General features: G+C 46.4%; 1 protein-coding gene and 1 long non-coding RNA gene across 6 annotated transcripts in view; one reads left to right on the forward strand and one right to left on the reverse strand.

The window, feature by feature from the left end:
* Positions 1–15: 15 nt before the first annotated feature.
* On the reverse strand, positions 16–27,693 carry UBE2D4 (ubiquitin conjugating enzyme E2 D4 (putative)). 5 transcript variants are annotated; one of them, XM_043886962.1, is made up of 9 exons: positions 27,316–27,693; positions 15,848–15,911; positions 12,059–12,090; positions 11,892–11,969; positions 8,721–8,826; positions 6,931–7,024; positions 5,436–5,477; positions 4,522–4,564; positions 16–690 (listed from the first exon to the last, which is right to left on the reverse strand). In XM_043886962.1, exons 1-8 carry the CDS (start codon positions 27,541–27,543, stop codon positions 4,537–4,539), a joined length of 672 nt encoding a protein of 223 aa, XP_043742897.1. In that variant the 5' UTR covers positions 27,544–27,693; the 3' UTR covers positions 16–690; positions 4,522–4,536. The 5 variants fall into 5 exon arrangements, with proteins under 5 accessions (XP_043742897.1, XP_043742896.1, XP_043742898.1 ...); XM_043886963.1 differs by lacking the exons at positions 16–690; positions 4,522–4,564; positions 27,316–27,693 and adding exons at positions 4,588–5,055; positions 16,629–16,740; positions 26,963–27,195; XM_043886964.1 differs by lacking the exons at positions 16–690; positions 4,522–4,564; positions 27,316–27,693 and adding exons at positions 4,588–5,055; positions 17,684–17,724; positions 26,963–27,153.
* Positions 27,622–27,771, forward strand: part of LOC122683268 — a 36,776-nt gene continuing 36,626 nt past the window's right edge. The window contains exon 1 of the long non-coding RNA XR_006337664.1: positions 27,622–27,752. This is a non-coding gene — a long non-coding RNA (uncharacterized LOC122683268). The remainder of the gene's footprint in view (positions 27,753–27,771) is intronic.

Consider the following 27,771-nt stretch of genomic DNA (forward strand, 5'->3'; position numbering starts at 1 on the left):
TTGACACCACAATAATCGGTAGAAAATAATAGGTTTTTATTCAAAGTCTTCATCCACAGAAGTGTCAGTTAGCAAGAAAATAATTTTCTTAAAAACCACCAGGATTACATCTCTATGCTCCAGCCACACATGACCACATTATGACAGAATGGGAGAAATGAAATCATTGGTTTTCCTGCCCTAAAAAGAAAACTTATTTATGCTGCATAGTAAGTGGAACCCAGTAAACAAATACTTCACATCTTGAGAGATTAAAAACAAAACAAAAACCCCCAAACCTTCCTAGTTGAATCCCTGTTATGATTTATACAGAGGGTAAGCAGTCAAGGGTGGAAAGGTGGGAAGGCTGCAGTCTTGAGCTTGATCTGTGACTCAGGCCCGCGGGTAGGGAATGGCCAACGTGGTCTGCTTGTCATTTAAGGCTTGGCTATGAGGGGCTGCGACAAGTCAGTATGTGGTGTCTCACAGAAAGGGCAAAGCCGCCTCCTTCAGGAGAAGCAGTGCTCTTTCCTGCCATCCTAACCCTTTACAGAGAGGGCATACTTGCTGCTCACATAGCTCTTGCTGTGAGGGCCTCTAGCTTCTCAAGCCTTGCTGAAGCCTCAGCCTCAAAGACCTGGAGACATGCGTGCATCAGCCAAGCTCCCTGTTGTAGACAGATGAGCCCACAGCAAGGAGTCGGCAGAAATTCTAGAAGGTTCAAAGGGAACAGAAGGTACAGGTGATGGGGATTTTGCAGTTTAACTACAACTCTGCCAACATTTTAAACCCAAAGATGTTGACAGCTTATTGTTAGTTCCTCCTGTTTCAGGATGGTGTCCTGAGCTTGCTTCGGGTCACATGGCATGTGGGATCATAGTTCCCTGACTAGGGATTGAACCTGTGACCCTTACAGTGGAAGCACAGACTGCTAACCACTGGACCACCAGATTATTCCTACTGCTGGATATTTGACACAGAAGGAAGAAACAGCCAAGTTCCCTCAGAAGGGTAGTTAGCCTTTCACCCCTTGCCTCTGCCACCCCCAACTTTACCGCCCATACCTCCATCTGCATCCTTGTTTCTGGAGCTGGTAGATCATTTTGCCCATTAAGCACGCCTGGCCTTCTAGTGTCCTGGCCAGGTCATTACTGCTCCTGGGAACAAGCTTTGACATGAGGCTGGGCCCAGGCCTAATGTCATTCCATTCCTTTCTTCATGTGGATCAAGGGATAGATGCAGTTCTGTGCCTCTGTCCTGGCCCCTAAGAAGTCCCCGGCCCAGTGACGCTGCTTGTTTACCTGGGAGTCTAGGGTGCGAAATGGTTTTACACACCAGCTTATATGAACTATGCCATCCACTTAATATGAAAATTGCCATTCATCCTGCATGCCTCTGCCTGTAATGATTCTCCAGAAAGGTGAGCCCTGTGACACCCGGAAGGTAACAGGGCCCCAATTCTGGAAGGGCCAGGTGCTGGGTGAGCCCCCAGAATGTGCTGTGCTTGCTGGGGAACACAGTCCTCTGCCTGTAGAACCCTCCTCCCTGTCCATCCACCAGGCCCTACCCTAGGTTTAGCTCCTTCCTGAGGCCTGTGTAGTTCCTTTTTTTGCATAATTCTCTTCCTTTCCCCTCCCCTTCACACCTTGTACTTGGCAAGTGCTCAGTCATTGCCTTGATAAAGCTACCTAAAGTCATGAGAAAGTGATGACAGCCAGCAGTGATGGACATTCCCATGACTGGCCCCTTGAGCTACTGTGGTTGTGGTGGGGTGGGCAGCACGGGTGAGAGGCAGGCTCTGAGAGGGCAATTCTGTCATTGCCCCCTAAAGTGGAGCCCGGCCAAGCCCGTGCACCCAGAGGTAAGCTCTGTTGCAGGGAGCTGGAACAGCTCAAGTGGGCCTATCTGAAGGTAAGGATTAGGCGCCTGGGAGAAGTGGGGTAGAGACGGCGTAAGATGGGGACATGACATTTTTTAGGAAAGTCAAGAAACCACTATTTCGTTTGAGAGCGGGTTTGCAGATTTTCTGTAGCTTTTTAGTTTTAATAAAATCCCTCTGCCAACAGAAGAGAAACCCCAACGGTGGTCATGATGAGGCCAGCAGACTGGCTGGGATGACCACCAGGCCTGAGGGAGCCAGTGTGCCTGCCTGCATGGCCCCAGGCTGCTGTTGTGAGCGTGCTGGTGAGATAGGCTGGGGCCTGGGTCCCTTTACTGGAGTGCTCGCAGGTGAATAAACATGAGCAACAGAACACAAAGAAACTGTACGGGACTGAAAATAACTTGATGAATGCACAGTTGGGGTCAATTCTGACTAATGCAAAAAGACCAAACCCAACTGTCACTTCTGGGGTACGGGGAGCAAAAGCAGGGTTCTGCACATGATCCTTGCACACAGCACCACGTGGGCTGGCAGACCACCCAAGCCACCCTTGCAACCTGACCCACTGGTCCGCCCCACCCTCACCTCATTTAAGGGACCAGCTTGCCCTGCCACCTGCAGGGGTCAAGCAAGGGCACTGGTTCACTTGCTCTTACTCCCCACTGCTGCAGCGTGAGTTCCAGTAAAGCCTTGCCTAAATTCCTTGTCTGATCTCTTATCAATTTCTATTGATTAAAGAGTCCAAGGACTCAGGTTGGTAACACTGGTAAGCCATCCTGTTTCTCAGACAGCTTTCATGGCTAGATCTAATCCTCATTCAACCCCCACCCAGTGCTGCCAGGGAGGAAGCATGTGTCACAGAGAGACGAGCTGGAGGAACAGAGGCACTGAATGGGGGGCAGGTGAGGGCAAGAGGGGCAAGTGGCCCGTGCTGCTCCCAAGGCTTTCTCTGCCTCTACCAGAACAGGCCTTCGGGCCAGGAGCTCTGCTGACCAGTTTCACAAGCACCTCTTTATCACTTTAGGAGACTTTGTCCTGAATCTGAGACAGAAACCTGCCTGTCCTTGAGCCTCTGTGGTCAGCTGGTGTGGGATCCCATGGTGCTGACACATGGGTCAGCTGTGAGTTGCCAGGCCCATTGGACATGGGTGCTCTGGTGTTTTAATCCCTTGTTGGGAGATTTTGACCCTTTGCCACATCCTTGGAACTCTTGGGTCTTCCTGTAGTCTGCCAAAGGATCAAGATCACAGCTCCATCCAGCAAACTGAGACACTTTTGGCCACAGTTAAGTCATTTGTTCATGTTGGATTAATTGCTTAAGATCATGCAATTCCCTGGTATCTCTGGTCCATGGAGAAAACAAAGTATCACTGCACAGTTAGCTTTTTAGATGTGCTATTAAGTTACTGACCTGAGACGCGCCTTGGAAACATGATATCTATACCTGTGTGATACCTGGGAGCTGCCTGCACACAGTGCATTTTAAAATAAGGGTTTCAACTTAACATGCCTGTCCTTCAGACTGATCTGAGCCCTGGAAGGCTTGAAAAGCAAGTTTCCCAGGGGTAGAGAGTCCAGGGAACTTGCCAGGGACAGGAACATCACTGTGGTGGCCTGTCCATCACTTGGCCTGGCACAAGTACAGGCCTGTCCAAGTACAGAGTGCAAATCAAGCAAACGGTGAATGGTAATTCATAATCAGGATCCCAAAGGATAATTTTACTTTTTCTACTGCATTATCTCCAACAGAGATAGCAGGCTTGGGAAAATTTTAGCTAGACAGAGAAAATTCATGAGCTTCTGGGGAGTCATAAGCTATTATGCTTGAAAGGCTGAAAATGGCACCCTCCAACTCAACACCAACTTGGGCCTGGATATTCCTTCTCTGAACCTCTGACTTGTCTCTGAAATTTGAATCTGTCCCACCTTCCTAGGCTTTGTTACATTTGGTTCAAGGAGTATTATGACCACTGTCTGAAATGGCAGAGTTGTGTGATGGCAGTGTTCCCAGCGGACATCTGAAGTTTATCATTTTGTTTAAGTAAAGACCAAAGGGGTAGCAAAGAGAGAAAAAATTAACAGGGCAATCCTCACCATGGTACAAAGCAGGGAATGGGGCCCATGGGACACAGAAAGCAGCCTTGTAACTGAGGATCCCAAATGGGGACCCCCGTAAAGTAAATACAGACCAGGCTCAGACTGCTGCCTGCTTTGCTAAGGAAGTGGTGGTGACTAATCCCAGCACTCCTGCTGGAAAGCAAGAACAGTGAAGTTGTGCTACAATGTAAGAGTTTCCCGAGCAGGTCAGGCTCACGTGATCCCCAGGTGCAAGGTCTATAGGCCTCCTTCCAAACGCCACAGACCTGGCCATCTGGTTGGAGAATTTTAGTGTTTGTCCACTTCCTGGTCCTACTCACCCAAACATTATTCTCATATGGCTGCTCTGGGAGTGGACTAGCTTTGAAAACCACTTAGAAAAGACTAGGCCAAATTGGACTTTAGAGATGTGAAGTCCCTCAATTTTCCTCCTCTCTTCGGAGGTTCAATTAGAATAATCCCTTTACTACCCTTCTCCTCACTAACCTAATCTCAAACCTCTGAACTCTAAAGGCAGCTCTTGAAATGATTACATCAGAAACTTAAGAGAGGAGGCCAGTTACCTGATGGGCTACCTGTTAAAAGTTTCTGTATCTTCTGTTCTGCCTGGAAAAAAAAAGAGACTTAAATGTCAGTTATCATTCAGGGTTATGAGTGCTTTACATTTTTATTTACATTTCACAGTCCCCCTCTCTCCCTGTGTTCTGTTCAGGGAATGGCTCACACTCTGACTTCATGTAGGCTTGGGCTGGGAGGAGGTAGGGGTGGTGAAATCTCATCAGATAGAAAAGCATAACCCAAATCTTTTCAGGCTTCATAATTTTGTTCTTGCTTCTAAAAGGACAGTCACCTCTCATGGCGTGTTATGTGCTTTATACCCTGACTTTCTATTTACAGCTCCTTGGTGCGGGGCGAGAGTGCCAGCCCGTGGCACTGCTGAGGAAGACTGGCGGGAGCTGTGGGGCGAGGCCTCCACTTCCCAGTGACGCTGTTTCCAACTCCCAGAACTCCTGGGATGAGCTGAGAGTCCTCAGGATGTGGCTTGTGGCAGACACGACGTGAGGAGAGCCTGCCCGCTCCTTCCTGGGCACCGAGTTCTAAAAGGCAAAGAGCACGTGGTAAGGGGCCAGACTGAGGCCCCTGTGTGGCGCCATGGCAAGCGATGCCGCCTGAGTGAGGCCAGGCAGGGGAGGCACCCAGGTCCCCCCAAGAGGTGAGCAGTGAGTTGGGGTGGAGGGACCGATTCCACCGTAGCCAGGAAGGCTGTGGATCCCAACAGTGACTACTGATCTGGCATCAGAGACAGGACGTTGTCAAAACCACGATGGCTGAGAGTGGTACCAACATGCTGTGGTTGGAGAAAGTGGGTAATCAGCATTTGTTTGCAGAAGAGATGACGCTCTGTGAGTGGCTCAGCCAACAGCTCAGCTCAGCTTCTCTTGGACAATGTCTCCTGTAAAACCTCTGAGGCACTTACATAGCATATTTCTGTGTCCACTCTCTTGCTAGTCTGTTGTACCTGGAAGAAAAAAGCGGAGGAAGTGACACCCTCATTCATAATGGTCACTTCCTTTCAATGTGCAGAAGAGAAAATAACTGATATAGGGAAAATGCTGTTGCTTTTCATCAAATACCTAAGACGGATGAATGAATGAAAGAGACCGCCTAGACCAGGAACATGCCATTCACGGCCATAAATCCCGAGCTTGGTGAGTCCTAGTAGTTCTTCACAACTATCTGTTGTGGAAGATTTAATGTAGACTTCCTCCCTCTGTCTCTCCTGTCTTTCAACATGGATGCATTCAGATCAGGAAGAGATACACAGAGGTCAGCTTGGGAGTCCCTGGTATCCAGCACATGGGCTCCATGAATCTGGCCACCCGAGTGAGTCAGCGCCACCGGTAGCAGCCACAGAGCAGGTCTGGTGCCCGTTGAGAATATGTGCATTTATCCACATTACTGTAATGAAACCTGGTGCCATGACACTGTAAGAGAGCTATGTCATCAGAGGGGGCAATGAAGAAAATCACTTCTGGTGTATCTAAAATATATCATAAGTGTTGAAATAAATACAAATTAAGATCTCATCAATTAAGAATCACTTTGTCATACAGGAGAACTGAAATGAGGGAAATAATGAGCTCTGTAAAGGTTTCAAGAAATATATGCTGGAAAGACCACATTCCATTCTAATCTCTTTAGACAGAAGAGAAGTAATGAACTAGAAGACCCACTGGAGAGTTCTTTTAAAAGCCAGCAATGCCACCCTCCGCACCCTGGGCCTGCCGCCACTGCTGACGCCTGGGGCCCTGCCATGCCCAGCGCTTTCTCACAGTGCTGTCAACGCTCAGAGGTCTTCACACAATGTGCCTGCCTCAGCAGCCACAGACATCTGCTCAGGATACAGGGCACATGGTTGTGTCTGGCCACATGAGTCAGAATGCTACAGTCACGAGTCTGGCGATCAGTACTTAAACGCAGTCGGCAGCGAGGGTCTGTCAGCAAACCAGGAGCACACCGCCTACTTCTCAGCCTCAACTAGCAAACGGGGCACGGCAGTGTTTCCCACTTCAGTCAGCCTCGGCCTCACCCTGGGCATATCTGAGCAGATACCCCATTTTCTTGTGATGAAATCCTTGTACTTTAACCCAGAATTTTCTTGCTGTCAGATTCTTCTGCGTCCATTCCTGGCTGACCACTGACATTACTGGCCTCAAGGGCAGGTTTGGCAATAATATTTTAGGATTCAGTAGCAGCAGCTGATGTGCTATCTGGGAGGGCTTTTATCTCTTTTTCCCTCCTCAGAGTCAAAGGATATGTTAGTGAGAGAGGCAGGAGTCTCAGCCCAGCTCAGAATGGGCAGGATGCTGTCCATGGGAAAACCTCGTTGGCCTGGAAGCACCAACTCAGGGTATTGCTGGGAGCTGCCCGGAGCAGCTGGGGCCCAAAGGCAATCCAAGGAGGACACGTACTTCTCTCTATCAGCCTTGTAGGTATGGGCTATCTCTGGCACCAGAGGGTCATCAGGGTTGGGGTCGCAGAGCAGAGAACAGATGGATAAGAGAACTGGAAGGAAAAGAAACCATGAGTCAACTGCAGTCACAAGGCTCCCAGGTCACCCCAGGTCCAGTGAGCCCCTCAACTTGAACTCTCTGTTGACAGAGCAATTATTTTGTCTTCAACATCCCATCAAAATTATTCTGATGTCCCAAGAGTCATGAATGTATTTACTTTGTCCATCTATCAGCTGAACAGCAATTTTACCCTGTGGTGTCCCAGTTATATCTGCTCTAGGGCACTTCTGGCCTTCCTTTCCTGATCTCAAAAGTTCTTTGGCTCCGTGCCATGTACCTTTGTTGTTTGGTCCCAGGGGCCCTGTTCACTCTTAAAGAAACCAGAACGCAGAAGATTCTGGTGACCTGTCCAAGGTTACAGACTTGGCACACCCACCAAATGGGTAAAAACAAGACTCGGAACCAGGTCTGTGTGACTGCCAAGCAAACGCGCACTGCCCTGCACTCTCAGTTCTGCTCTGCACTTGTGAGGACACTCCCACCGGGGCTGTGGCTGGAGGCTGGGGAAGAGGTGCTGCTGGGGTTGTCAGGGTCCAGGCTAAAAGCACTGTCAACCCTACATTTGTTCTGGAACCCTCTGTACAAACAAGTATCATCCTTGCCTCAGTGAATCCATCCAAGTCCCGACCACAGTTAAACTATGGTAAACCAGGTACACTGTGATTGAGGGATGATTTGTCTTTTTAAAGCTGTTCAACTCTCCTGCTGTTCTGAGCTCAGAGGACGTGTCATGAGAGGGCTAGTTCCTTCCTTCCTTCCACATTCAAGTGCCTACTCCTGACCATTCTGATTTCTTCTCCCTTCTTTCTTAGAGAGTGTCCTGACCCCCACACCCAAAGGCATGCTAGGCAGTGGGGGTGAAGATTCAGCTCAGAGAGGAGCAGGCCCCCAGTGTGGAGTTGTCTCCTGGAGGCCTGAGGACTGGAGTCAGCTCTGCCTCCACGGCATCTGCACCACCATATGGGAGCGGGCAGCTTTCCCTCTAGATTTACCATGCAGAGTCTCAAAGAGCCTGCTCCGGTCAGCTGTCCTGGTGCCTTGGCCCCTCCTCCCCCTGCTGCCTAAAGCTCTGCCACTTGCATTGCCTCACACTCCACTGTGTTTGTTGGCCTCTGGTACCCTGATTCTCTCAGGTTGCTTTTTTTTACCACCTCACTCATTCCACTGACAGGTAACTCACACCCTCTGTGTTCAAGTCTCAGGGTTCATACAACCATGTTCAGTCTATCCTAGTTGGGAAGGAATATCTGCATTCCTTAAGCCCAGTTTAGCCTGGTTTCTTCACCCTCAAGCAAAGCACAGGCGCTGTGTCTTCTTCACTCAGGGCTGGTTCACAATCCATGTTGCATAAATGAATAAATGAGAGAATGGAGGAGGCAATGTAATATTTGCCTTTCTTACTTTTAGATCAAAAGTATAAATAGGATCAATATTTTCTTTTGCACCCATGCAACAGTCTGGCTGGAGCACCCTGCAGCAACAGATCCAGGTGGACACAGTGGGGGTGGGGAAAGCACCACCTCGGACTCCTCCCGTCTGGGCTGTGACCACGGGCTAGGGCCGAGGCTGCTTCCCCGGAGCCTGAATCTGCCCTCAGGAGTGCGGGGGTAGAAACGCTGCTGTGACAGAGATGGGCACGAGACAGGCATTCACAGCATGAGAAGCTGGTGCACACATCTACCTTTTACCTTTTGACACAGTCAGGGCCGGAGACCACTGGGACCGCAGGATGTCAAGGCAGATGCTGCCGTTGCTGTTGATGTTGGGATGGTAAATTTTGGTTGTGAAAACAACCTGCAGAGATGAGAGACCTCACGTCAGACAGGCCACAGGGACATTCTAGATCGTATCTGTCTGGAAAATGAACCAAGTAAGGTGGAAACGACCACTACTGGGACATACCTGGCCCTGCACAATCCTGGGTGAGCTGGGCATTATTTCAAACCAGAATGGGATCTAGGAGGGTGCACCTGGAGGAGAAGCCCCCTAACCCATTCCCTGCTGGGCTCTTGAACTAGACGTGGGGACTGACACCATCTCCCCCAGAGGAGTGTGTTCTGAGGGCTAACAAGAAGAGCAATGGCCAGGACTCAGAAGTCTTCTTGAATAATGGAGTTCTTAAGCCAGATGATGAATATGTGGGTATCCATTATATGATTATCTACAATACTTTACATGCCTGAAATAGTTTATAATAAAACAGGATTATTTTTGTTGGTTTCATTTTAAAACAACTCAGAATATGAGGAGGGGAAGGCTGTGTATGTGAGGCTCCTCATCTGTTACCAAACGACTTTTTCCAGGAGGGGCTTCCCTGGTGGCTCAAATGGTAAAGAATCTGCCTGGAATGCAGGAGACTTCCTGACCATCCCTAGGTCGGGAAGATCCACTATACCCACTGCAGGATTCTTGCCTGGAGAATCCCAGGGACAAAGGAGTCTGGCAGGCTACAGTCCATGGACTGTACACAGTTGGACATGACTGAGCGACTAACACTTTCAGTTTTCACTTTTTTCCAGGAAGCATCAAACTTCCAAAGCGTCTCAGGCAATAAATATTTGCCTTATTCTTTATTATCTCCTGTAGAGAAGATCATGCAACCTTGCCAGATTCCCCCCAGAGATCCAGAAAATTCTTGCCAAAACAGCAATCTTATTTTATCTTGTTCTTCTATGGAAAGGAGATTTTTAAAAAGACAGAAACACTTTCTTCTATTGTAGAAGACACAACATTTTGGCACACAACTCTCCTTGTTACAGTAAACCCAACTCACAGGGCTGACTTCAGTCTCTAATAATAGGCACTGCTTTTGCTTTGTCCTTGGGCAATCAGGAATCCTGAAAATGCCCAAGAGACATACAGGATTATATCCTATCTGTTTATTTTAAAAAAGATCAGCAGCAAGTTATACACTAATGAAGGGAATAAGATGCTACTTTACAAGACACTGCAGCAAGTCTCAATAGGGAAAGGGGAGAGTGGGGGTAGATTCAAGACCATGAAACGTGCGTTTTCAACCAAACCCCTGAAATAACAGTTATACTTAAGAGAGGTATTTTACTATCTGTCCCCCTGTGCCCAGCACAACCCAGTCGTCTTCGCTAAAAGCTGGCAAAGTCTCCAGAATCTTAACCACATTTAACTCTGATTTAAAATACAGAGGCACCAATGGCCTCTGGTGGCAATGACCAGGGAGAGTTGTGGGCTGGGGAGCCCAGAGGGGCTTCTTCTCATAGCTTAGATAGAATGTGCACACAGGGGTGAAGGGTCTGACTTTAACTGAGCCATCAAGGTCAACCTCAGGGCAGTAAAACACACCACAAACCCTGAGACAGGGGGCCCTGGCACAGATTCAAGACTTCTGCATAAGTCTTGCTAAAATGCAAAACCTTAGGTCAATCCTGAGAAAACAGCACACAAACCCCAAATGGGGGCGGGGGGTGGTCTCTGACAATGATCAATACTTCTCAAGAGCATCAGGGTCATGAAAGACCAGAGGAAATGGAGGCTCTGTTACAGACTGTGGAGATGGAGGAGACAAGACAATAAATACAGTGCAGGGTCCTAGAACACGAAGAAAACGGGTTAAAAAGCAAGGCCATCAGTTTAGCTCTGAGCATGTGGCCAACACTGACTTCCTGGATTTGATACTTGGACTTCAGTAAAGTAAGATGTTGACTTCAGGGAAAGCTAGACAAGGCATATGTGGAAAGTCTGTACTATTCTTGCAACATTTTTCTAAATCTAAAAGTAATTTAAAACAACAAGTTACCAAAAAATAGGCTGACACATCTGGGCTCAAGTCCCACCCTCCACTATAAGCCACACCATTTTCAGGAAATGGAGGGCCCATTCAAAGCCTCGGCTTCCTCATTCACAACCAGGACTGACAATTTTATTTTAAAAATAAGAATTAAAATATATATTGGTATATGAAGAAAAACCCTGGAGGAATGTACACAAGGCTATTAGCTGTGATCTCTGGGGATAGGTTTATACATAGACTGATTTCCATCTGTATATTAGTTAGTTCTCCATATGCTCTACTTTTAAAATAACCCACTTTTATCAATTTTTCCATCAGAAAGATAAAAATATGTTAAAAATGATATGAATAACATACAAGCACTGCTGTGTGACCACATCTGCCCGTGCTGCTGGCTCCACCTTGGAACATGCACACCGTGGGTCCCCTCGGGCTCATCCCACCCCCAAACCAAAGCTTGCCCTCCAGTTCCCTGTGACGCTTCCCATGCTCTGGGTGAGCCCACCACCACCTGCCCTCACAGTCCCATCCCACTTTCCTGCTGTGTGCTTCTCCTCAGCAGGGCCTAGCTCTCACACTAAACTTCTCCCACATGAAGGCAGGGCTCCTCCAGGTGCAGGAAAGAGGTGACTTGCCAGGGTCCGAGGCCAGCTTCTCTCCACCCGTGGACACTCAGGGCCATCCTGTGCAGTTCAGGGTGCTGAGTAGCATTCCTGGCCTCCACTGGATACTAGAAGCAGTCCTCTCCCCACCTCCCATCTCAGGCTTTATTACCACGAAACCCCAGTGTCCCTGGGGCAGGGGCTGAGAAGTCCTGTCTGAGACTGAAAGGGACTGCACAGAAGGGAGCTGGAGCCTGAGACACATCCTAAGTCAGCCACCCCACAAGGAACACCCCTGAAAACATGGCTTCAGTAGGAAGCCCTCACCACACCAGCCCTTGCTCACATGAGGAGTGAGTCCTGAAAGTCCAGAGTTTAATTCCGGGCAAGCTGTACTCCCGGTGGTGGATAGGGGCCCCTGGGAAAAGCCCCAGGTGCAGCTTTCTGTACCAGTGACTTCATCACACACTGTCCCTGTCCCCTGTCCTCACCTTTGGGGGCTTGAAAGGATAATCGGTAGGGAAGTGGATGGTCAGGAAGAAAACGCCTCCTTGGTAAGGACTGTCATTCTGGAGGATGAGACACCAAAAGCAGATGAGTACATGTGCAAGAGGCCCAGCAGGCAAAGCAAGGGCTGCGTTCAGCAGCTGCTACCTACCGGGCCCATGATGGTGGCTTGCCAGTGGAACACTGCAAGACAAAAAAGAGACAGGAACGTGAGCCTCTCCAGCAAACACGTCTCTCCACCAAACAGGAGCTGCTCTGTTCAGAGGGCGCTGATCACACAGGCCTGCCCTCACTTCTGACACCAACCACCGCTGTAGGCGTTTCTGTAATTTAACTGGACTCCAGACTCACCAAAGACTGTTGTGCTCACAGCTCTGATTTATCACAGTGAAAGGCTGAGGTCAATGTCAGCTGAGGGAAGAGCTCATGGGGAAAGTTCCAGGCAGAGTCCAAGCATAGACCTTCCACTGTCCTCTTCCCTGGAGCCCCGGCACCGATGTGTGAGAACACATGGAATACTGTCACAGGGACGCTCACCCCGGCTCAGCGTACAGTTTCTACTGGAACTCCATCATGTTAGCGGGATGGATTAATGGACTATTCACATGCTGATCTACGTCTCCAGTTCCTCTGGCAATGACCCAAAACCTCCACCTTAAACCAGCTGGCTGGTCTGTCTAGTGTGGCCTGCCCCACCCAACTCACATTGCTGGTTTGGGTCAAGGCCTTCAGCTAAAACAGACAGTCCTATCAGGCAGGGTAGTTTAGACATCGCATTCCTGAGGCTAGGGACAAAGGCCAGATCTTTTAAGGACAAAATTAAATTCTTCACTATCCAGGTGCCAGTAAACTACAATTCAATCTTCTCTCTGCACAGAATTAAGCCTTACATAGGCTTTAGCCACTTTCTACATCACTTTAAATCCTCAGTTCTTCATTATTTACTCTGAAGCCTTCTCCAAAGGGTGTCTTTCAAGAGTCAATCGATGCCTGTGGCCCTGGGGCTTCAATGTGGCTACTTCCCGCCTGTGTCCTCTCATACCTCCAAAAGCAGCCCTCGTGTTCTTCCCTCCCAGGTTCCCACCAACCTGGTGGTCAGGCCAGGTGCCTCCTTAGAGCGTCGGAGCTTTCTCCAGCTGCACATCATGCCTGCGGCCCTCTCTGGAGTCATGCTGCTTTTACTGCTGTTCACGTCCCTAGAAAAGCTCCTATGCACTCAGCAAGACTGGCCTCAAGCAGGCAGATGACTCAGTTCCAAAGCTCCCAGGACACTGTACTCCAGTCTTTGTGGAAAGTGCCTATATACCCACCTTGGGGGGCTGCTGAGAGCATCTGAGGGATCTGTTATTCTCTAGGGAATTCTGTCTCATGGGTCCTTCACGGGTGTGAAATCAGCCCCAATTTTCAGACCTGGTCCTGTATTGGGTTTCCTGCCATTTATTCAAATACCTCACAGACTCTGCCCTTGCCAGCAGACAGGAAATTTCCAAAGCATGAGGAGGGGAAGGAATTGAAGGGACAAGAGAAGAGGTTTCCCAAGCCCCTACAGGTATCCAAAGATAGTCACAGAAGCCCTTGCCCTTTTTCAAATGTTTCAAGAAATGCTACTGATGGGAACACTTTTATCTACAATGAGGCTGCCTAAGCTAATAAAGCGTCACTTCTTTTTCTTTTGACTGCTTTTATTCCAACTCATGCTAATCATTAGCTGGTAGGTATACATTTTCCTAATCACAGTAGAGAATGGAATTCCTTATTAAATAAATGTTTTTTGATAATTAATATACAGAGAAGGGGAGGAGTAGATATGAGTGGCTCCTTCTGGCAAAGAGGTGACCCTTTGGTCCCATTCACTTTAACCCCTGAGGTCTGCTGAGGGGCTGAGCAGAACCCAAAGGCACAGTCAGAACAGAAGGCTCCAAAAGAGAGAGGAAGAGAAAGGAAATTGCAGAGGGATGCCGGAAAGGGGCTGTTAACTCACAAGGCAGGCATGAAATGGCCCCAAAAGGTTAGCTAGTTTCCAAGACTGTGCAAACCTCATCAGAACTCAGGTACTGAGCATGGAGGGCAGCTAGACTCTCAGATAAAGACGGCTGCTTCCCAGCACAGGGCTTCAGGGAAGGGTGAGACTGTGTGGTGCAGAACACCTAGGGGTACCTTTAGAAAGCAGAGGCTGAATCATTACCAGTTCAATCTTATCAGTAACCCCAGTACACATTGTTTCAAGCAACAGGTAAGAGGGGGAAAATATGCTACTGAGACCTGTGACGCTTGGAAGGACAACACAGATCAAGTAACAAACCAGGGAAGCCACACTTGTTCACTAATTCTGCATGTGCAATGGGAATCATTTCTGTTCTGCTCTAAAGAATTCTTTAAACTCTCACATAAAGCTTTTGGAATCCTCCATTTTCAGTAGCTGTCTGCCCACTTTCACTTCCTCTAAGCATCAGCCCATAGAACATGCAGGAACACACACATATGACTTCTTCCTCACATATGACTACTTCCCTCTTTTTCTTTTTTTTTCCCATCTCTGTGAAATTTTTCTTTCTTGCATTTTAACACAATAAAAGTTTTAAAAAATGTAGCGTATGGCTTCCCTGGTGGCTCAGACAGTAAAGAATCTGCCTGCAATATGACAGACCCAGGTTTGACCCCTGGGTCGGAAAGATCCCCTGGAGAAGGGAATGGCTACCCACTCCAGTATTCTTGTCTAGAGAATTCCATGGGGTTGCAAAGAGTTTGACATGAAAATGTAGCAAAAATATGTCATTTAAGTCATTTTTAAGTGTCAAGTCAGTGGCATTAAGCATGTTCACGATGCAGTGCAACTACCAACATTATCCATTTCTGAAACTTTTCCATCACTCCAAACGGAAATTCTGTACCATGGAATATTTTCCCATTTCTGCCTCCTCTCAGCTTCTATAAACCTCTCTACTCTACTCTCTGTCTCTATTATCTGCCTTCTCTAGCTAGACAGTTCATATAAATGGAATCATATAATATCTGTCCTTTCATTTCTGGCTTATTTTATATGGCATATTTTCAAGATTCACCCATGTTATTGCATGTGTCAGAACTTTATCCATTTTTATTGCTAACTAATATGCTATTATATATATATATGTATACACATACACATATATACCACTTTGCTTAATCACTTATTTGTTAATGGACATGTGGGTACCTCTGGGGGGTTATAAACAGCGGTGCAATGAACACTGATATATGAGTTCTCTTTGAGTACCTGTTTTTAATTCTTTGGTGTCCTTGGAGGGCACCACCCCTCTTTTTACACAGTCTCTCCCTCACACACCTACTTTTCCTTCATATGCAGCTATTAGAGCCTCACAGTAAAGGATGAGCATCCCAGAGCCTGAGATGCTCAGAAAGTAGAGGTGAAGTGGGATAGCGGAGTAGATTTGGGCTATCCAAGTGCTGCACAGCATGGCCCACGGCCAGTCGGCTACAGAAGGCGACAGAGGGCTGCCCACTGCAGCTCCTTCCGTCTCCCCCTGGGAGCAGAAGTGGGAGAAAAGAACTGTCCCTTCCCTTCGCAGAGGCAAGGAGCTAGCCCCATTCCCCACCCTTCACCAACCCTCCAGTTCCACCCCCAAGTGCAACAGCAACAGGTCCTCCATGATTAGCTTCATGACCATTTTTCCAGCAACGCCCCAAGTTTTATTTGGCTTTCCAGATGGCTTTCTTGTGCCCCAGTGGAGGGAGACGGTGACTTCCAGCAACATCTTGACCAGCCGGGCTATGAAGTCAATGCATCTTATGAAAAAGCTACTCACAAGTAAAGGAAGAGAAAGCAACAGTAACAACGATAGGTTTTCTTAAAACAAAAAACAAAAGAACTGAGGGGCAGATAAATTTGGGGGTCTTAATTGCAAGGCTCATAGGATCTGGAGCCCTGAAGGGTACTTACAATCATCTCCCACAGGTCCTGCAGAGCACTGGGCAGGGGGGTCCCTCTGCAAGTCAGTTAATTCCTGGAACACAAGATAGTGAGCTCAGAGCCGGGGTGTGAACTGAGGATACTGCTCCACACCCCACACATTTTGGCCAGAAGCGCATTCTCCTAGTGGGAGGGGGCTTCCAGACTCCAAGAGGGGGTGATCCTGGCTGATGAAAACAAATGATCTGCAATACCCTTGAAAACAAGGGTCTGCTCATGGCTGTGAAGATACATGTGAAAAATGTATTACCATTTCCAATTAATAAGCTAGAAAATTTAGAGGTAAAGAGGTTAAGTTACTTACCCAAGGTCACAGAGCTGAAAGGGGGCAGGGCCCCAACACCACTCAGGTGGAGAAGGGCAGGGGCTAGGCTTTAGCTCTGAGCTCCCCAATGCAAGCACTTAGCCCAGAGGAAGTGCCCAATTAAGGACAGGGCTCCTGGATTTCAATCTCTCTGCCCCACTACTGCCCTACCCACCATGGTTGTATGGGAGTCCTAAGGCTCCAAGTGGGAGATGAAGGACATCTGAGCCAGTGAGTACACAGCTATACTATATACCAATGGGGGAAAACAGGAATTACATCATAACTAGATTCCCTAAATGGAATACAACTTGTGGGCACAATCCCCAAAAGTTATCCTAGCCCAGCATGAGCCTCAATGTCTAAGAGTTTGGGCAGTGACTTAAAAACTAGTTTACATGTACTAGGATGTTTCCTAATACTCCTCACTCTCCCTAGGTTGCAGACCTGGGTAAACTTCTTGTGGTCTCCAGAGGGGTTCCAAAGAGAAGGAATGAGGCACAAGGAATGGTCCATCAGGTTGCAGGGAAACTTCTCAGAGGATGGCAAATCCCAGGGTCTAGGGCAGTATGTATGAAGTTTAAACCTGGCTGATCACATTCTTCCTTACCTGAACAACGCTTGAAACTGAGCTCATCCACAAAGAACCTCGAGACCCCACCTTGTAATCTCTGGGCATGCTGATCATTCTAATAATGCCTGCCTCTCTGGCCATTCCGTACTTATCCCACCTACACACAAACACAATTGGCCACAGTGGGAATATTTATATTACAGAAGCCAGCAAGTACCGCAAGTCAGGGCCAAGTTTTATCCCAGGGGGTTGGTTTCTAAACACCTACTAGTATACCACTGGTCAGTTCTTAGCTGCTGCTGCTGCTAAGTCTCTTCAGTCGTGTCCGACTCTGTGCGATCCCATAGATGGCAGCCCACCAGACTCCCCCGTCCCTGGGATTCTCCAGGCAAGAACACTGGAGTGGGTTGCCATTTCCTTCTCCAATGCATGAAAATGAAAACTGAAAGTGAAGTCACTCAGTCGTGTCTGACTCTTAGTGACCCCATGGACTGCAGCCTACCAGGCTCTTCCATCCATGGGATTTTCCAGGCAAGAGTACTGGAGTGGGGTGCCATTGCCTTCTCCATCTTGGCTAGGATCTAATATATCTAAATAGGTTACTCTTGATAAGCACTAAGTACCCAGCGTTACTAGTTGTCACAACAGAAATGAGCTTGGGGAACAACTAATGTCAGGTGATGGGACCAGAGGACATGCTCAGAAATGCAGCATGCCTGTAGGAAGCTCCACAGAACAGCTCCTCGCCTGTCTACCTCTGCTTTGGGCTTCCACACCTCTACAACCACTCTGTAGGAGACTGTTTAGACTCTGCAATGCTGTATGAATGAATGAGCTCTGTGATGAGGCTAAAGGAAATCCTGGAGAGATCACATGAGCAACTGGGGGCAGGAAAGCTAGCAGAACTGGCCAATTCCCCCCAACTCACCAGGTTTCTCCATACCTCCAGGCATCCACATGGGCTGTTCCCTGTCCATAGAAGGCAAATACCTCGTAAAGGGCGTGGTGAATGGCTACTAAGAATTGATGATTTCTGAAGGCCCAGAAGTGGGTCTCAACTGACAGAGACTCCAACTAGCACCAAGGAGTTTCCAATGTTAACTGGCATTTCAAGGAAGAACAGCGTGATTTGAAAGAAACTAGTCTACCAATATATTGCATTCCTGTGCTTTCCCAATAGAGGCCAGAAGACCCAGGTCTGAGTTCCAGCTCTGTCACTAGGAAAACAACTTTGACCTCTCTGGGCCTCCATATAAATTATCTGTTGAGATGTAATTACATCTGCCTGCCACCTAGCCAGCACTAATATTTGGCTATAATTTTGTAATGTTTATAACGTACACAAATGTACCCAGTAAAAAATCAAGGATGACAGTGTATAGAGGCTTCAATGATTAGCATTACAATAAGAAGAATGAGGAATGTACAGAGATACCTATTACTGGAAGAGTACAGAAGAAACTAGTAAGACTAACCACACCCTGGGAGAGGAACTGGGTGGCTGGGGGCAGAAGTGGATGGGAGAGTTTTCCCTGTAGACTCTCTTGCATTTTTTGAATTCTGAACCATGGGAATTTATTACCTAGACAACAAATGCAGAAATATTTCATAAATTGTAAAGGACAAAGCAGGTTAACACTGTATAATCCTTATTGTTATAAATAACACTGATGATAAGTGAGTCTTGAAAAGGAAAAAGGTTAGAGTGGATTACCAGAGGAAAACAGTAGTTTTTTCTGTTTGTGAAGCAAACATAGTACACACTCTTTTCTTTAACTGTGCTGTACTCAATTCAAGATCTCACTCAATGCCAGACACAGTCTTATAGACAACTAAGAAAGAAAACACACTGGCAGTTAAACTCAGACCAAATGCATTCTTTTCTTTCCATCTTAAATTGGATAGTCTTTGAGTCTTGCATTGTAAGAGTTTTTACATATTCTGGATATATATCCCTTTTCAGATATTAATATTTGAGAAATACTTCCATCCATTCTGTGGGTTGTATTCTTGCCATCTCTAATTTTTTTTAAGTACAGTTGGTTTACAATGCTGTGTTAGTTTCAGGTGTATGGCAAAGTGATTCAGTTATATCATTTTTTTTCTTTTTCAGATGCCTTTCCATTATAGGTTATTGCAAGATATTGAATATAGTTCCCCGGATTATACAGTAGGTCCCTGTGTATTTTATACTCTGTATCTGTTAAACCCAAACTCCTAATTTATCACCCCCTCTTCCCCTTTGGTAACCATAAGTTTGCTTTCTTTTTTTTTTCAGAAGTTTGTTTTCTAATTTCTAATTTCTGATTTCTAATTTGTAAATCAGTTCATTTTTGTATAATTAAAAAAAAAAACCTCCACATACAAGTGATATCCTATGAGATTCCTTACACTTAAAACTTTTAATTTTAATTTGAAACTAAGCTTTAAGTCAAAGCTATGGTTTTTCCAGTAGTCATGTGTGGATGTGAGAGCTGAGCATGGAAGAATTCATGCTTTTGAACTGTGGTGCTGGAGAAGATTCTTGAGAGTCCCTTGAAACGCAAGGAGATCAAACCAGTCAATCCTAAAGGAAATCAACCCTGAACATGCATTGGAAGGACTAACGCTGAAGCTCCAATACTTTGGCTACCTGCTGAGAAGAGCTGACTCACTGGAAAAAATCTTGATGCTGGGAAAGACTGAGAGCAGGAGAAAAAGGCAACAGAGGATGAGAGATGGTTGAACAGCATCACTGACTCCATGCTCATGAGTTTGAGCAACTCCAGGAGATGGTGAAGGACAGGGAAGCCTGGCATGCTACAGTTCATGGAGTTGCAAAGAGGCAGACATAACTAACTTAGTGACTAAAAAACAACAACAAAAAGCTTACTACTTGGGCATATGTTTTATCTTTAAATCATTCTCATGCATACCAAAAAAGGAGTGGAAGACAAGTGAAATAAATAAATGGGCTCTCCTCGTTTAGGGTCTATACTAACCCTGGGTCATGAGTATCCTCACAGTCATCCCCTGTGCCTGCCAGGCAATGGTGATGTGGCAATTTTTAAACAGTCCCCCATGAATGTTTCTGGAGTTTTCTTCCAGAAAGGTCCACAGTATACAACGTTTTGCACAAACCTCAGCAAATATAGGTGAGCCAGCCTCACTGACTACAGGTACATGGTATCTTCCTTTCTGTGGTCTATGAAGCATTTGGTTAGCATGGCATGGAAATAAAGAACTGCAGTCCATTTTCCAGCAACATTTATTCCATTAATATAAAATTTACTCCCCACTGTTCCGTTTCTGTGCCTGTGTTCACAAAAGCTTTACTCTTCAGCATTAAATCAAAATATCTTTTTGGAGACATTTTTAAAGCAATTAAACTCAACACATCGACAATGCACTTAACCTCAATATACACTGCTGTGACACGGCTTTCACACAGTGACAATCAAGTTACTGCCAGTGATTTTAAGCAGCATCCCAATTTCAGAGATGTGAAAATGTAAAAAAGTGTTCATCTTAGAGTAGATGAAAATACGGTATTATCTATACTTTCCTGACTTTGCAAGTTATCTCTAAAGAAAAATTAACATTTATAGTCAGACCATTACATCTACCACTGTGGACAAGAATCCCTTAGAAGAAACGGAGTAGCCCTCATAGTCAACAAGAGTCCAAAATGCAGTACCTGGGTGCAATCTCAAAAATGACAGAATGATCTCTGTTTGTTTCCAAGGCAAACCACTCCAAATCTATGCCCCAATCACTAATGCCGAAGAAGATGAAGCTGAACAGTTCTATAAAGACCTACAAGGCTTTCTAGAGCTAACAGCTGAAAAAAAAAAAAAAAAAAAAAGATGTCCTTTCCATCATAGAGGACTGGAATGCAAAAGCAAGAAGTCAAGAGTAACAGGCAAGTTTGGCCTTGGAGTACAAAATGAAACAGGGCAAAGCCTAACAGAGTTCTGCCAAGAGAACGCACCAATCATAGCAAACACCCTCATCCAACAACACGAGACAACTCTACACATGGACATCACCAGATGGTCAATACCAAAATCAGACTGATTATATTCTTCACAGCTGAAGATGGAGAAGCTCTATATAGTCACCAGAAACAAGACTGGGAGCTGACTGTGGCTCAGATCATGAACTCCTTATTGCAAAATTCACACTTAAATTGAAGAAAGTAGGGAAAACCACCAGACCATTGAAGTCTGACCTAAATCAAATCCCTTATGATTATACAGTGCAAGCGACAGATGCAAGGGATTGGATCTGATGGGAGTGCCTGAAGAACTACGGGCGGAGGTTTGTGACATTGTACAGGAGGCAGTGGTCAAAATCATCCCCAAGAAAAATGAAAAAAGGCAAAATGGTTGTCTGAGGAGGCCTTACAAATAGCTGAGAAAAGAGTAGTGAAAGGAAAAGGAAAGATATATTTATCTAAATGAAGAGTTCCAAAGAATAGAAAGGAGAGATAAGAAAGCCTTCCTCAGTGATCACTGCAAAGAAATAGAGGAAAACAATAGAATGGGAAAGACTAGAGATCTCTTCAAGAAAATCAGAGATATCAAGGGAACATTTCATGCAAAGATGGGCTCAATAAAGGACAGAAATGGTATGGACCTAACAGAAGCAGAAGAGATTGAGAAGAGGTGGCAGAAATACATAGAGAACTATACACAAAAGATGTTAGAGCCAGATAACCACAATGGTGTGATCACTCACCAAGAGCCAGACATCCTGGAATTCGAAGTCAAGTGGACCTTAGGAAGCATCACTATGAACAAAGCTAGTGGAGGTGATGTAATTCCAGCTGAGCGATTTCAAATCCTAAAAGATGATGCTGTGAAAGTGCTACACTCAATAAGCCAGCAAATTTGGAAAACTCAGCAGTGGCCACAGGACTGGAAAAGGTCCGTTTTCATTCCAATCCCTAAGAAAGGCAATGCCAAAGAATGTTCAAACTACCACACAATTGCACTCATGTCAAATGCCAGCAAATTAATGCTCAAAGTTCTCCAAGCCAGGCTTCAACAGTACATGAACTAAGAACTTCTAGATGTTTAAGCTGCATTTTAAAAAGACAGAGGAACCAGAGATCAAATTGCCAACATCCGTTCAATCATTGAAAAAGCAAAAGAGTTCCAGCAAAACATCTATTTCCGCTTTATTGACTATGCCAAAGCCTTTGACTGTATAGATCACAACAAACTGGAAATTCTTAAAAAGATGGGAATACCAGATCACCTTACCTGCCTCCTGAGAAATCTGTATGCAGGTTAAGAAGCAACAGTTAGAACCAAACATGGAACAACGGACTGGTTCCAAATTGGGAAAGGAGGACAACAAGGCTGCATATTGTCACCCTGCTTATTTAACTTACATGAAGAGTACATCATGCAAAATACTGGGCTGGATAAAGCATAAGCTGGAATCATGATTGCCAGGAGGAAAAAAAAATTGCCGGGAGAAATATCAATAACCTCAGATATGCAGATAACACAACCTTTATGGCAGAAAGTGAAGAAGACTAAAGAGTTTCTTGATTAAGGGGAAAGAGGAGAGTGAAAAAGTTGGCTTAAAGCTCAACATTCAAAAAACAAACATCATGGCATCCGGTCCCATAACTTCATGGCAAATAGATGCGGAAACAATGGAAACAGTGACAGACTTTACTTTCTTGGGCTCCAAAATCACTGCAGATGGTGACTGCAGCCAAGAAATTAAAAGACTCTTGCTCCTTGGAAGAAAAGCTATGACAAACCTAGACAGCATATTAAAAAGCAGACATTACTTTGCCAACAAAGGTCCATATAGTCAGAGCTATGGTTTTTCCAGTAGTCATGTATGGATGTGAGAGTTGAACCATAAAGAAGGCTGAGCACTGAAGAATTGATGCTTTTGAACTGTGGTGTTAGAGAAGACTCTTGAGAGTCCCTTGGACTGCAAGGAGATCAAAGCAGTTCATCCTAAAGGAGATCAGTCTTGAATATTCACTGGAAGGACTGATGCTGACACTGAAGCTCCAATACTTTGGACACCTGATGTGAAAAACTGACTCCTCAGAAAAGACCCTGGGAAAGACTGGAGGCAGGAGGAAAAGGGGACCACAGAGGATGAGATGGCTGGATGGCATCACCGACTTGATAGACATGAGTTTGAGCAAGCTCCAGGAGTTAGTGATGGACAGGGAAGCCTGGCATGCTGCAGTCCACAGGGTGGCATAGAGTTGGACATGACTGAGCAACTGAACAGAACTGAGGAGAAAGGTCCTCAACAAGAATGGACCTTGGGGATGACTTGGATACCACTGATATAAGGTAATTGAGGTTACAAGGCAAAGAACTTTCCTTGGTGGGAACCAATAAAGGAAGTAACCAGAGCTGGCTTCACCAATATGTGACTCATACTCTCTCTCAGGGACTTTTGCTGTGAAGGGCCCTAGCCTTGGCTTAATGCTCTGCAGTCTCTGTCTTGAAATTTTCAGTAATTTTGAACAAGAAACCCTGCATTTTCACATTGTGCAAGGACCCTGCAAATTATGTTTCAAAACCTGGAGGAAATAACACAACTTAAAAGTGTGTCAGCTCCACAGAGGAAGCCCTGACTGCTAGTAACAGAGACCCAGCCACACTCTCTCAGAATTGGAGGTCCATAGGACTTCGGAAGTGATTTTGGAGCTCCTGCTCTATTTTTGTAAAATTCTCTGGACTGAGCAGCTCTGGGTCCCATAGCCCACTGGACATACCCTGGGAGGCAGAGAGGCATTGGCTTTCAGAAGTTCTCAGAAAGCACAGCAAATCATTTTTTCCTTGCCCTTGTTGCGAATCATTTCACATGCTTATTGAACCAGCGGTTAGTAAGGGGAGTGGTTGGTAAGTGGAGCTGAGGGTGAGTCTGCCTTTCCTAAGGACTGGATCTGAACAAGAGCTCTTCTGGACAGAGGAAGGGGAGTGGCTGCCAGCAGCATGAGGCCTGATTAGGAACTGGCCTTGCACTAACTATCTCCTTAGCTCTCAATCCACAGCCCTTGCCAACCAACTTCATACCTTTAACAAAGTTTTTTTCCAGAGTTGAGTATTTGTACGTGAAGTCTCGCTTTATTGTTAAAAGTATTTCCTTCAATTAAACAAGAATTCACATTTTTAAAATCTGAGTATGTGTGACATTTCTAAATGCCTCCAAAAGGGACGGGGATAGAATTACATTTCTGTTTATATTAATACTTACTTTTTGCTTTTTAAAGCAATATGTATCCTTTAGAAAAAGTCTGAAAAATACTCCCAAATCCAGTTTTATAAAAAGTCATCTGTAGCCCCATGATATAATTCTGGTTAACATTTTGATAAGATTTCATTCCACTCTCCTCTCTGTGAATGTGTGTTCCTGTAGATTATAGTCACTTGGTACATCAAATTTTATATTCTGCCTTTTCCCCCTCTTTTTTCCTTATTGTAGTTTCATGACTTTTACTCCTGTTACCCTGTAGTCTCTTCAGAAACTATACTTTTTATTGATTGCATAATTGATTTAACTTTTCATAAAATCTTTCAGTTCAGTCGCTCAGTTGTGTCTGACTCTTTGCCACGCCATGGACTGCAGCATGCCAGCAATGGTCCTTCACCAACTCCTGGAGCTTGCTCAAACTCATGTCCATCAAGTCGGTGATGCCATCCAGCCATCTCATCCTCTGTGGTCCCCTTTTCCTCCTGCCTCCAATCTTTCCCAGCATCAAGGTCTTTTCTGAGGAGTCAGTTTTTCACATTAGGTGTCCAAAGTATTGGAGCTTCAGCGTCAGCATCAGTCCTTCCAGTGAATATTCAGGACTGATCTCCTTTGGGATGGACTGGTTGGATCTCTTTGCAGTCCAAGGGACTCTCAAGAGTCTTCTCCAACACCACAGTTCAAAAGCATCAATTCTTCAGTGCTCAGCCTTCTTTATGGTTCAACTCTCACATCCATACATGACTACTGGAAAAACCATAGCTCTGACTATATGGACCTTTGTTGGCAAAGTACTGTCTCTACTTTTTAATATGCTATCTAGGTTTGTCATAGCTTTTCTTCCAAGGAGCAAGTGTCTTTTAATTTCACAGCTGCAGTCATCATCTGCAGTGATTTTGGAGCCCAAGAAAATAAAGTCTGTCACTGTTTCCATTGTTTCCGCATCTATTTGCCATGAAGTTACGGGACCGCGTGCCATGATCTTTGTTTTCTGAAAGTTGAGTTTTAAGCCAACTTTTTCTCTCTCCTCTTTCACCTTCATCAAAAGGCTCTTTAGTTTCTCTTCACTTTCTCCTAGTTCTCCTTTTTACAAATCTTATCAGTCTACATGTTCAGACATATAAGTTCAAACCTACACCCTTATCTCCCTCACCCTACTCCCTGCCCTCAAGATGTTTGATTTCCAAGACAGGCAATAACACTGCCATCCAATCAGTTATCCAGGTTGTGTGTCCCCCTCCCTCACTTTCACCACATACTCGTTTTCAAGTTCTGTCAATTCTACCCTTTGCATGTCATCCAAGCACAGTTCCCGTCTCGGCACCTGCTCCACGGTCGGTCACTGGGACGCAGTTTCGCTGGACGTTCTCGGCGCCCTCAGTCCCTCTCTGGCCCACTCCAGGCTACAGGAGCGCCTCTTCCTGTGACACAGATCTGAGCATATCATTCACCTGTCTCAAAGTCCTAAGATAACAGATTACCTCTTTCAGAGAATAATTTGCTAAACAAATTACTTTTAGGAGAGCTGTTTATTAAAAATGAGCCTCACCCTTAGCGTACCCTTGATGCTTTTGAATCGTGGTGCTAGAGAAGACTCTTGAGAGTCCCTTGGACTGCAAGGAGATCAAACCAAACAAGTCAATTCTAAAGGAAATCAACCCTGAATATTCATTGATAGTACTTATGCTGAAGCTGAAGCTCCAATACTTTAGCCACTTGATGTGAAGAGCCAACTCACTGGAAAAGACCCCACTGTTGGGAAAGATTGACGGCAGGAGAAGAAGGCAGCAGAGAATGAGATAATTAGACAGCATCACTGACTCAATGGACATGAATTCGAGCAAACTCTGGGAGATAGTGGAGGACAGAGGAGCCTGGTGTGCTGCAGTCCTTGGGATGCAAAGTCAGACAGTACTTAGCAACTGAACAACAACATCATACTCTTAAAGAGATCCTGCAATCCCACCTCAGACAATCAAACCTAAGCTCACCATGTTGCTTTTAGTCACTAAGTCACACCCGACTCTCAGGACCCCATGGACTATATCCCGCCAGGCTTCTCTGTTCATGGGATTTTCCAGGCAAGAATACTGGAGTGGGTTGCCATTTCCTTCTCCAGGGGATCTTCCTAACCCAGGGATCGAACCAAAGTCTCCTGCATTGGCAGGCGAATTCTTTACCAATGATGGACCAAACTCACCACACAATGATGCTTATCACAGTATTATTTACTTCCTATAAAATTTAGAATATCAGTGGCCGTTAATTCATACTGAGCGCTTGATATATTCCATGCATGTACTAAACATGTATCATCTAAGTCTAAAAAAAAAAAAACCTATAAAAACATGTGGACACAGAGGCTGGGAATGATTAGGTTCCTCGCCTTCTGACATCCATTTCCATATGTTTATTCACTACAGGTAACGAGTAAATAAATTAATGGTCATATACTTTTGGAACTCTGATGTTAAAAACAACAGTTATGAATACTATTTAACATGAAAAATGCCTACGTTTAATGCTATGTGAAGAAGCAGGATGCAAAGTATAATTTAAGAATAGGGCAAAGATTGATAGTAGATATACTACGATGTAAACAAATAATAATATAGCATAACTGAAAATACTTTTTCTTCCTCCTATTATGCAGTCTCCAAATTCTATTTAATATATTAAATGCCCACAATGACTCCCAATTACCTACAGGATAAAAAAGTTATCCTAGCACTGCCCCTAATACCCCCACCCTAGTCCTGCCCACCCACTCCCTTCCCCTGTTCCAGCGGCACTTAAAGCCCAGTCATGCTCTCCCCAACCCAAGCCCAGCCACAGCATCTCTCCAAGACCGCGAACGCCCTTGTTCCTCTTCTGCACTTGCAGAGTTCGTACTCATCCCTTAGAATCCAGCTCCAGCCTCGACTCCTCTAACCAGCCCTCCAGACACCCCACAGGGGCATGCCCTCCTTCCTCTGAGGCCAGGCGCTACCTCTCCGCCCAAGGCGCCCGGAACACAGCATCCAAGGTGCAGGGAGCCCGCCCCTTGCCACAGATGCGGCGCTGGGAGGCGGGGAAGGAGTGTGGAACGCTAACCCTCCGTGGCCCCGCCCGGTGCCCCGCCCCGTCCCGCGCGACGCTAACCCCACGTGACGCCGCCCCGCCCCCGCGCGCTGCGCGGTACCCTTTTAAGGCCGCGCGGGCGGCGGTTCCGCCTCCCTCCCTGGCAGGTGTTACCGTTCTCTGCTCGGTCTCAGCCGCCGTTCATTTGGCGGCCGTGGCGCCTCCGCCTGGGAGTCGACGCTTCGGCCTCGCAAGGAGCCCTCAGGCGGAAGGACTTCTTACCTTCTGGATCCTCTTCAGCGCCATCTTACCCCCGCTGCTGGGGACGGGGGCGCCTGGCCCGGGGCTGCCAGAGGCGGCCCGCTGCCGGCTCGGCCGCCGCGCAGCGCTGCAAGCTGGGAACGGCTGCTTGCGCGCGTGCGCGCCGCGGGGCACTGTGGGTAGGCGGTCCGCCTGTGGCCGGTACCGGCGCGGGCGAGCAGAGCGGGCCTGGCCTGCAGACGCTGCCATGTCGGTTGTTACCTTTCCTCTGCTTTATGTCGCCCCGCCACCCTATCTCCGGGTCGGCGAGGGCCTGGGGAGGCCTGCGGAGAGGGGCGCTGGTTGGTTTAACACAGGACGTGCCCGGGTCGTGCCCTTTTAGCTTCCGCCTGTGTTCCAGGCTGTCACATATTCCTGTAGATAGTGGTTCTTGGTTGTTCTGCTTTTAACTTAAGTCTGTAAGTATTCATACCCTTT

This window comes from Cervus elaphus, chromosome 24 (assembly GCF_910594005.1).
Source record: "Cervus elaphus chromosome 24, mCerEla1.1, whole genome shotgun sequence".
NCBI classification, from domain to species: Eukaryota; Metazoa; Chordata; class Mammalia; order Artiodactyla; family Cervidae; genus Cervus; species Cervus elaphus.

Coding starts and splice junctions, on each gene's coding strand:
- UBE2D4 (XM_043886960.1), bottom strand. CDS start 27,543: ATGGCAGCGTCTGCAGGCCAGGCCCGCTCTGCTCGCCCGCGCCGGTAC. Junction 12,091..15,847: donor AGGACCTGTGGGAGATGATT/GTAAGTACCCTT, acceptor TTTGTCTTGCAG/TGTTCCACTGGCAAGCCACC. Junction 8,827..11,891: donor ATCCTTTCAAGCCCCCAAAG/GTGAGGACAGGG, acceptor TCATCTCTGCAG/GTTGTTTTCACAACCAAAAT.